Source organism: Alosa pseudoharengus, unplaced genomic scaffold (genome assembly GCF_046254945.1).
Source record: "Alosa pseudoharengus isolate Yale_2024_CS ecotype anadromous, Long Island Sound unplaced genomic scaffold, YU_APseudo_1.1 YU_APseudo_1.1_scf_12, whole genome shotgun sequence".
Taxonomy (NCBI): Eukaryota; Metazoa; Chordata; class Actinopteri; order Clupeiformes; family Clupeidae; genus Alosa; species Alosa pseudoharengus.
In genome coordinates, this window is record NW_027468587.1 from 35,167,350 (window position 1) to 35,178,982 (window position 11,633).

Genomic DNA, 11,633 nt, shown 5'->3' on the forward strand with positions numbered 1-11,633 from the left:
TTATAATACCGCTGGGCAGAGGTAGTGTAGTGGATAGCGAGCCGGGTTAACATGCAGTAACCCATAAAGTTGGGGGTTCAAACTCTGGCGTCCACCAATGTGGACTTGCCCTTTAATTTCATTGACATGTGTAAGTCGCTTTGGGTGAAAGTGTCGGCTAAATGAATAAATGCAAGTGTAAACTTTATAACTCATTTTTAAATGTGTTGCAAGGCATAAAACGTCCTCACTTTAGATGAGCTCGCAAAATATCATTAACTAACCACTTGTAACTTCTGAGTTAATTATGAATTATAGTATTAGGAAGTGGTTTATAAAATATGTATCCTCACCCTTACTAATCATTAATGCATGTGTATGTAACAACCGTTAAATAATGAAAATATTACTTAATCAAAAACATATTATTGCATCATGTATTAAGTATTAACAATAATGTATAAACATATTTTAGATTTAGGCCTATTTACTATGAACAAACTATTTATAACTGTGTGAAGAAATGCTTTACTGATGATAAATTAGAAATTACTAATGATGATCAAACCATTAACTAATAAGTAACGAAGGCTTAATAAATGATGAATTGTGTGTAGTTATTATAAAGTGTTACCGTTACATTTGATATTCCGTCCACCCCATATCCACTTGAGCTTAATGATTTATTATGACAGCCTCTGGCATGGCTTTGTGGGAACCGCAGTGTACTCCTGATTGCTTTTTTATCACACTCTCAGAACATATCAATGCAATTAGAGATTTAACAATGAGTTATTGCTATTTAAAACCTGTACGTAACGGAAGTCAGTAGTGTTTTTTTTTTTCTCTGAGAACTTAATCTTAATATTAAGAAGCATTTCCATATGCTATTCCCTTCAAATACCAATATGAACTCTTATAGGCAATGGTCGCCACTGTGTCTCTGCTCCTCACCTACACAAGCAGGGGCGCTATACAGACAAGCTGTGGAGAAGTCAAACATTACAGACAATATGGTGGGGAAAACAAGTGTCGCTCTGTCAATGTTTGTCCCCATCATGTAAACATTAGAAAATGTCATCAATAACAAAGCACCTTTTAAAACACAACTTCCTCTGCTTTTCTGTGAAAGCCCAAGATAGCAGTATTGACTGTTGAACTGAATGTTGAACCCTCATTTCTAGTCTCCACTGGGTCATATAGATCTTTATCTCTGTTCTGATTGGCATCTCAGAGGACCTGAGGAGGGGCTCTTTAATTAGAGGTGGTTGACTCGCTGTGTCCTACGTCACAGTAACACATTAATTATTGTCAAGTGCAGTTTTATTGAAGTGACAGTTTGCACTGGCCTCATTCAGCTGACTGTACAGATTTCGATAATTTAGGAGAGGCTGTGGCTCCAGCCGAAGGTTGACAAGGTGCCGGAGTTCACTATAAATACTGTCCTTTGCCTTGCGCTCTGGTCATCTCTCTGCCACGTGTCAGAGTTGCATGTACAGAACATACAGAGCAACTACTGTGCCAGCCACCCATTGGCACTGCCATAAATCTGCCACTCGTACACAAGCCCATCTAAACAGACACTGTCACTCAGAGGAGCAGCACACACTCAGGCATGAAGCTGAAGCTCCCCAACCCAGGCCTGGAGGACCGGATCCTGACCCATGAGCAGCTGGACAAGCTGGAGGTGGAGGAGGCCGGGGACAGGCCCAAATGGGACAACAAGGCCCAGTACATGCTGACCTGCGTGGGCTTCTGCGTGGGCCTGGGCAACGTCTGGCGCTTCCCCTACCTCTGCCAGAGCCATGGAGGAGGTAAGAGACTGATTTAATGATTTCTATCATATTGTTAGGTTTTGGAGGACAATTGGTTTGACTGTGAAATCTCAGTCTTTTGCTTTCTGAATGGCTAAACAAAATGGTAACAAGGAACCTTCAGCTTTAAATGTCTGTAAACTTTGGTAAGGAAAGTTTATTTATATAGTGCATTTGCTATATATGAACAGAGTGCAACTCAAAGAGCTCCACACACAGTCATCAAGACATAAACAGGCAAATTAACAAATAATTGACAATAAACAGAAACAAGATGCTGTATGGGGCGGCATGATTCGCCAGCGTACGCGTAATTGAGATAGGAACAAACACATGAACAATAATAAAAAGTAACTTTGGGGCACATAAATTACTCAAGTTTCTAAAAGTTCAGAGTTCAGAGTAATGTTACAAATGTTCCATAAATGTCAGATCAATGAAAACACACCAAATGAGAACATTTTTAGAATAGAATGGGACATGTTAAAGTGTTTAGACCTGTTAATTAGAATGTTTTTGTAAAACTGTAGGATTCTTAAATCCGTGTGTCTGCAACTTAATGGAAATATTGCAATAATATTTTATAGTGAAGACAATATAATGTGTGAGACCTTCTCTGACATTTGATACTTGATTCAGAAATAATTACATGTCCATGTAAAGGAATAACATTTTCAGTAAAGGGTTCGTCAATACTGATGACTGGGAGCCAGTGTAGTGATTTTAGTACTGGCGATATGTGATCATATCTTCTCGTTCCAGTTAGTACTCTGGCAGCTGCATTTTGAATTAGCTGGAGTTTGTATAGTGTTTGCTTTGTTAGTCCAGCAAAAAGAGCATTACAGTAGTCTAATCGACTTGAAATGAAAGCATGAGTCATGTTGAGAAAGGAGGCATCTGACTTTAGAAATTACTCTAAGGTAGTAAAAGGCAGTCTTTGAAAAACGTTTTTCATAATGCATGAATACATAGTATGCAATGGTTTGGAAAAGTATATGAATTAGGATATGTGTGGAGAGTATTGTCTTCATATCACAGAGGTAGCTTGAAATGAGTTTGCTATTCAGGTGTAAGAGGATTATGCACCTTTTTATTTATCTACAGTTGTTACATATTTACCTCAAGTCAAGGTTAACCAGGAGTCTTGTAAGGGTCACTCAGTAGGTGTGAATTCTTCGGTGGTATCTTCACATATTAACCAGGCTGTATGGGGAGAAAAAGGCTGACATGTAAGTCTGCTAGTTAGGGTGACTTTGCTCTCCATGGAAAGTGCATACCACACAGGTATCAATCTTTTTAGGGTAATTGACTGTTTGAAAAGGAACCACCAGTACCACATTGATAACAAAGAAAAAATACAACTTTCCTGTTGTGTAATGGTTTTTAACTTATAGCCTTGAACCCTTTCCTGTTTCCAACACTTAACCTGTTCTCTTGGGCTGTTATCAGTTGTGTCAACAAATGCCAGTCAAAGAATAACATGTGCCTAAGTGGTCATACTCTACACACTATCAACAAAGGAGAAATCTCAAGTTGCATTTTATTTTCCCTGACTGGGGAGCACAGCATTCCACAGCACACCAGTCTCAGGCTCAGAACAAAGGCATATATGTGTGTTATCATCAGCATGTGACCCCCTGGACACCAGATTAGACTTTCAACTTGAATTTTCAATATCAACTTTGTCATAATAATTAAGTGCAGTATGCCTTTATGGTTCAAAGTGTGTTTCACATTTCCAAAGTACAATTATAAAAAAAATGCTTCATTAAACCCCACCCCACATGGGTTTACAGTCTCACCCATCTAGGAAGTAAACCCAGCTATTATTATTTCCAGGGGCCTTTATGATCCCCTTCCTGATCCTGCTGGTCTTTGAGGGCATCCCTCTACTGCACCTGGAGTTTGCCATTGGCCAGCGTCTGAGGAAAGGCAGCTTGGGGGTCTGGAGGACCATAAACCCCTACATGCTTGGAGTCGGTGAGGCCTCTTTAAGACTAATGTTTTAATGTTTGTCCATGTTGAGAGTTGTCACCTGTGGACCACTCTACACATCCTGACATGGTGTTCTGCTCCGCAGGCTTGGCCTCCATGGGTGTGTCTCTCCTGATCAGTCTGTACTACAACATGATCATTGCCTGGGTCATGTGGTACTTCTTCAACTCGTTTCAGGAGCCACTGCCATGGAGCCAGTGTCCTATGAATGCCAACGGGACAGGTGAGTTGGATGCCCTCATAAGGACAGTGAATCCATTTAAGCTGGTCATGACAGATGGAAGATGTTTCTGTTCCACTGTTTGTGTGAAATTGATCCAAGTTTCTACCCCACAAACCACAGGCCTGGAGTCTGAGTGTGTGAGGAGCTCGCCTGTGGATTACTTTTGGTACCGGCAGACGCTCAACACCACTGCTGTGATCGATGACACGGGGGGTCTGCAGTGGTGGATGGTGTTGTGTCTGGTCAGTGCCTGGGGCGTGCTCTATATCTGCTGCATCCGTGGCATTGAGACCACGGGGAAGGTAGGTTTGACCCTTAGCATGGGCACTGATTCTGAATGACACCTGTGAGTCACTCTGTACGTCAAGGTGAAATAGGAAAGTACAGGACATTTAATGATGGCAGTAAGGCTGGACTGTAAGGTCACAAGGTTGTAAATGTTTACTGGGAATAGGATTGCCTTAGATTTATAGCTTTATGGTCTTACAAAATAAAGCTTTGGCATGCTCTCTGAAGCAATAGAGTGATTCATGCTAAATTCAGTGAACAATAAGGGTTATAAAAGTTAAAAAATAATTACAATATAACAAAACAAATTAGTTAAGCACATGTTTTTGTAGCACATCAGTATAAATGAGTACATAATAATATGACATTACAGTGTTATTTTAAACAGTTGATATGTCCACTCACTCCTGCCTTTCCTAGGCGGTGTACGTCACCTCAACGCTCCCTTATGTGGTGCTCACCATCTTTCTGATCCGAGGGCTCACTCTCAAAGGCTCCGTGGATGGAATCAAGTTTCTCTTCACACCGGATGTAAGTAGTGGTGATATACAGACACCATATACAGACACTGGTAATGCCTCATTTGAGAGCAATTGTGCCCAGGGTGTGAATTATATAAAATATAATATATGTGTGTGTGTGTGTGTGTGTGTGTGTGTGTGTGTGTGTGTGTGTGTGTAAACGGATATGTAGTTGAATGAGTTAGCAAACCCCACTACCTGGCTGGATGCAGGTGCTCAGGTGTTCTATTCCTTTTCGTTAGCCTTCGGAGGGCTCATCTCCTTCTCCAGCTATAACTCAGTGCAGTAAGTGCTCTTGAACACTCCTCTAAACACTCTGCATCTGCCATGTTAACAAAGCTTAACAGAACAGCAGACAGCATAATAATAATACCATGTCTGTTGTCCATAGTAATAACTGCGAACAGGATGCAGTGATCATCTCCATCATCAATGCTTTCACATCAGTCTATGCTGCTACAGTCATATACAGCATCATTGGCTTCAGAGCAACAGAGCGATTTGATGACTGTCTGAGTGGGTACGTGTCCAGTATCATTATTATAAATGTAAAACATATGACTAGCTATACATGATGTTCATGACTCACTAAATATACTAACACACATATGATAGGCCTACTCATTAACATGATTAATAAAAAACAAAAAACAATGCCTAATAAAAGTATAAAGATAAGTAGGGCTGTCAAAATAACACGTTCATTTTGACTAATTAATTACAGAAATAATAACGTGTTAAAAAAACGCTGATTAATCCCATTTCATATATCACTATAGTGACATTTGACCCAGTGCAGTCTGGCTATCGTGATAGGAGGAGGCAGACGAGAAAGCATTGCTTTGAATGAAACATTTAACTTTGCTAACATTTAGCTGAGCCTACCCTATGACCGACTGACTAACAGACCCCCTTAATTGACTACATTTGTTGCACACTACACTTAAAACAAAATGTCTTGAAAAGTATGTAGAAGGTGGTTACATTTATTTCCAGTCCAATAACTTCACACATTACATTTCTGTTTGCACTTGTAGGCTATGCTGCTTTAATTTCTTTGTTCCTACTATTTAGTTTATTTTCTTGAACTGCTATTTCTTATCCTGGACTGCCACCTACTGGATGGAAAAGGCAACAACCTAGTAACTAGAAATTTTAATTTCGAGGAAATTACCCGTGCATGAAAATATAAACATACTGTAAATTGACATAAAATGCCAAACAAACTTTTATTTGGAAACATTTGGCAGGAGTCATAGTTCATAACAACTGACAGTTGAAATGGCTGAACAGTTAAATAGTTGAGTAGTTTAAATAGTTAAATTATTTAATAGTGAATTATTGTAGTGAGGACATTTATTTTGAAACAGTTGTGGGAAGGAGGAAATAGTAGTCTTAAGAGAGCCAGATTGTATGCTTAAAGCCTGAGACAGAGTATATAGTTTAAAAGTTGAATGTAGATAGTGTAATGGATGTTGATAGACAGAAAGTTGAATGGATGTTGAGGCAGATTGTTTAATAGATGTTGATGGATAGTTTAATGGGTGGATGAGTGAATGGTTTGAAGAGGATAAATGGATAGAAAGTTGGATGGAATGTGCCTTATATCCTTGTAGAATGGAGAGACACAGAGAGTTGGCCTAGTTAAGCAGAAAGCAGTTGATACAGGTGCAATCAGTTTAACTGGCCCTTTGATAGGTCCTAGTTGAGCAGCTGGTAGTTGATACAGGTGCAAATCAAGTTAATTAGTCCATTGTGATGTCATAGTGCTAATGCAAAGTCTATGGGGAAAAATAAGCTTGTTTTTTGTTAAAGGAGAATTCCGGTGTGATATTGACCTAAAGTGTATTGAAACATGATACTGAGTGTGAACGTATGTCTCATAGCCCATCTCGGCTTGTCCCCTGCACTCCATAATCTGGCGCTAGTTAGCCGATGCTACCAACAGCTTTTTCAATATTGGTGCTTCGGCATCGGGCTAGCTATGCAAATAAATCACTGTTTTACACCCATTTACGAGGCTCAATGTATCTCCACACTTCATTGGTAGACTTCCAAGGGCCCTGACATTTAAAACGAGACATTGAGAACTTTGAAAAAGCACTGGTAGTTTACTTACAAGACGATTTATACAGACAGTATCTTCACGAAGTTTAGCGTTTGCAGCCATCTTGAATTTAGTCACGATAAGTCGAGCGACGAGTAAGAATGAACAGGTATGATAAGGGATCAGATTCCAAAAATAATTCAGTGGAAATGCATGGATTCCAGTTGCTGCTACTGGAAGAAACTGGAATCCATGCATTTCCACTGAATTATTATTCTCAAAAAGTATAAAGTTTACAAAAGTAAAAAATACATTCCTCAAGTGTCCTTTTGAAGACCTATGTTACAAAGTTTAAACAAAGTTTCTACGTTACACGGTTGAAGCTGAATTAGACGCAGAAATTTGGTGGGCAGAATAATAATAACTAGAAATGCAATTCCAAGGAATTACCAGTGCATGAAAATGCTAAAGTTGTGATGTAAAATATCATGTATAGTTAAAACAGATAATACAGAGATGGTTACTACGGTGATGGTAGGATAGACATGGTGGTTGATAGTTTAAAAGTAGACTGTTTAAAAGTTGAAGGTAAATAGTTTAAAAGTTGTTGACAGACTGAAAGTTTAATGAATGTTGATATTCAAATAGTTGAATGCCTGTGTATAGGTAGATATTTGACGATAACTGAAAGTTGGAATGGCTCTAATGTTTGCTAGCAGTTATGCTAAGATTTTTAACTATGCAAACCATGCTACTTAGCTAATGTTTTATAGCAGTGCTAGCAATGCTAACATGCTAACCATGCTACTTAGCTAACTTAGCTAACATTTGCTAGCAGTTTTGATAAACATGCTAACTATGCTAGCAATGCTAACATGCTAACTATGCTAATTATGTGACTTAGCTAACCTAGCTAATCATTTTTAATAGTTATGCTAACTATGCTAACTAGCATGCTAACTATGCTAACATGCTAACTATGTTAACCATGTTACTTAGTTAACTTAACTAATCATTTTTAGCAGTTTTGCTAAAAATGCTAAGTAGCATGTTAACAATGTTAGCATGCTAACTATGCTAACCATGTTACTTAGCTAACTTAGCTAATCATTTTGAGCAGTTTTGCTAAAAATGCTAATAATGTTAGCAATGCTAATTATGCTAACCATGCTAACTAGCTACAGTGGGTAGGAGTCATAGTTGATGACAAGTAACAGTTACAATGGCTGAACAGTTAAAAAGTTCAGTAGTTTAAAGGGTTAAATTGTTTAATAGTGAAATATTGTAGTGAGGACTTTTATTTTGAAGCAGTTTTTGGCAGAGGAAGCAGTTGAACAGGATGTGTAGTCTTAATAGGGCCAGTTTGTATGCTTAAAGCCTGAGACTGGCAGTTGATCCAGGTGGCCTGAACACCTGCCATAGGATTTTAATTGCTTAACGGCCGTATTATGATGTCATAATCGGCAATGTTAAGTCTATGGGGATTTTTAAAAAGTTTTTCTTTAATAGTTTAAAAAGTATAAAAGTTGAAAAGTTGAAAAGACATAGCAACCCGATCTGTTTGAAGACCTACGTTACAAAGTTTGAATGAAGTTTCTAAGTTAAACTGTTCAAGAGAAATTGCGTATGGAAAAAGTGGTAAGCGGAATAATAATAAGAAACATAAGTTGTTGCCTAGGAAGAACAGTACAGTGCATTTTCATGCACTGTAAAAAGTTGTTGCCTAGGAAGAACAGTACAGTGCATTTTCATGCACTGTAATAATAAGAAGAAGTTGCCTAGGAAGAACAGTACAGTGCATTTTCATGCATAATAATAATAATAAGAAGAAGACTTTGGATAACAGAACAGTGCATTTTCATGCACTGTAATTATGTGAATAAAAATCTACAAGTTTGAATGGCCAAAAAAAGGATAAATCATAGGAGGCATTCCACACATTACCTTACTCTGCACATGCCATTGACAGTGAGTGGTAACTTCAGTCATTTGCATTTATCATGCTAAAAATCTGACACCAGGCACTATGCTGATGCCTGACCCAAAGGGACAATAATAATAAAAGAGAGACACATTGAACTTTAAAGTCTATAATGTTGGTTTGGCTGTTCATTGATTCACTCATCTACCAAACTTGTTTTTAAGATATGTTCATAGCAAAAATGGATGCATGTGATTAATTTAGATCAATTAATCACAGAGGATGTAATTAATTACATTTTTTTTTAGTCCTATTGATTGACAGCCCTAAAGATAAGTAATAAAGACACTTTCACTTTCAATTTTAGGAACATTCTAGCCCTAATGAACGCCTTTGATCTTCCTGAGGGGGGTGTCAACACAAGTAACTATGATGAGGTCGTGGCTCTGTACAATAGTACAGATCCAAATGTCATCCAAACACTCAACCTTAAAACCTGTAACCTGAACACTTTCCTCAGTGAGGTATGAACTCTTCACTGGCTTTTTGACCGTTCATATTTAGACATACAGCATATTAAAAAAAGAGAGAAGCATAAATCAGTCAATATGAAAAGGTACACTGCTGAATTGAAGTATGCCTGTGAATCTGATGACAGCTGTGACACTTTCTGCCTTTTAAGGGCGTTGAGGGGACGGGTCTGGCCTTCATTGTGTTCACTGAGGCCATCACAAAGATGCCATTGTCTCCTCTGTGGTCTGTCCTGTTCTTCATCATGCTTTTCTGCCTGGGCTTGTCATCCATGTTCGGCAACATTGAAGGGGTGTTGGTCCCTCTACAGGACCTTAAGGTTTTCCCCAAGTCATGGCCCAAAGAGGCTGTCACAGGTGGGTGTAAATAGGACCTTAAATCACTGAAATCCTTGAAATACATATACAAAAATATGTAGAAAAGAAATGTTTGACTGGCAGTTCTTATCTTGTGTCATGACTTGAAGATAATGATTATACCCTACTGTGAAGTGTCTTGAGACAATTTCCAGTATTTTTTTTTTATTGGATTGAATACATACTGTATCTCCTCCTTTCCCCATTCTCCTAACCTTGCTGCATGCAGGTCTAACCTGTCTCGTTTGCTGCTTGGTGGGACTCATATTTGTCCAAGGATCAGGAAATTACTGGCTTGCCCTCTTTGACACCTTTGCGGGGTCCATTCCTTTGCTTATCATTGCCTTCTGTGAGATGATTGGAGTGGTGTATGTATATGGCATTGACAGGTGAGTTTTTTGTGGCTTATAATCAGAGGATTGTAGCTGATGCATGAAATAACATTGCTCACCATGGTATATATTTTTTTAACTTCCAGATTTAATGAGGACTTGGTGTTCATGATCGGACACAAGCCCAACATCTTCTGGCAGGCCACATGGCGATTCATTAGTCCAGCCATAATGTTGGCCATCCTTGTGTTCTACCTGGTTACAACGGTCACCAAGGATATCTTCTACATCGCCTGGGATCCAGCCTCTGTAAGAAATCAGTTCGATCATCATCACTGATGCAAAAATCTTTTGTTTTAAGAAATATACTGTTACTTACTGTTTAATATGTCAATATATCACACAGCACACTATGTTTTTGGTGCTACACATCTGTGAATATTTTTAAAAGTTCTCAAAGTCAAGTTCAAGTGCTATATTGGAAATTTGGCAAGTTTGAGAACAGGTTGAGTACTATCCTTACTGTGGTTTTTGTTCTTGTTTTGACAAATATCAAACATTTTTATTTCCAGGATAACTTCCCCACTCTCGAGAAGAAGCCATATCCAGAGTGGATCTATGTCATCATATTCATCTTGGCTGGAATACCTAGTCTTGCTGTGCCAGGAGCAGCTATTTTCAAGCTGATACAAAACCGCTGTTGCAAGAAGGAAAAAGATGACAAAGCACAAATGATCAACACTGTTTCTTACCAGATGGAGGATGGCCTGAAAAGGAGAGACTCATGAAGGACTACATGAACACAGACAAATTTACTATCAGTTAAATACATATTCACAAGTCTGATCTCTAGTTTCACTGATAAAAGCGTAGTGCATTTCGCAACCTTTTTATTGCGAGCTCTTTTAATATCAAAATGTTTCATTGTTAACATACAGAGTACTTTTGGATACCAGATCTGACATTGAACAAAAATGACCAAACTAGTCCAAAGAGACACCACTACCATGTCAATTATTATCATTTCCTTTAATATTTCCTCTTTTAACATTTCTGCACAATACCGCAATGTCAATGGAATTATATTAATTTGGGGTACAAAGGAAAACAATGCACCTAAGTAAAGCATATTAACTTATCAGTATTGATTACCCAAATTTTGTAATATATGTGTACCATTTGTAAGGTTTATCACAACATTGTATTTTGTATTAATATATATGATGTGTAACAAAAAATAGTAAATTGTGTAAATGTACATAAAAGCTTAAATGCATTTTTACATCTTATATAAATATATTCTGTGAATAAGAGGCTCAACTTTATGCTCTCTTCAATTATTTGAGCACAGCTTAAACCATCATTGTTCTTTGTTCATATCATATCAGCCTTTGATTTTTTTTTTCACTTACCGTAGTAAGTCACACATTAACTTTAAATCGATGGTGAGAAAACAAGCACTTCAATAAATGCATCAGTTCAGTGTAATGGTCCCACAACTTTCTCCTGCCTCTCAGAATGACCACGCACTCCTGTAGGGCTCTCCTATGTACTCAAATGCATATCAGACCTTTGTTGAGCTCCAGGTACCGACAGAAGATATGGTTCTGCACAGGCCCCTCCTTT

General features: G+C 38.2%; 1 protein-coding gene across 1 annotated transcript; it reads left to right on the plus strand.

Moving 5' to 3' along the window:
- Positions 1-1,594: 1,594 nt before the first annotated feature.
- Positions 1,595-11,094, plus strand: slc6a19b (solute carrier family 6 member 19b). Its single transcript, XM_076279554.1, has 12 exons — positions 1,595-1,793; positions 3,633-3,773; positions 3,874-4,011; positions 4,132-4,313; positions 4,720-4,830; positions 4,993-5,105; positions 5,212-5,340; positions 9,156-9,312; positions 9,471-9,675; positions 9,905-10,064; positions 10,154-10,316; positions 10,580-11,094. The coding sequence occupies exons 1-12, from the start codon at positions 1,595-1,597 to the stop codon at positions 10,793-10,795; spliced, it is 1,914 nt and encodes a 637-aa protein (XP_076135669.1). The 3' UTR covers positions 10,796-11,094.
- The last annotated feature ends 539 nt before the right edge of the window (positions 11,095-11,633 follow it).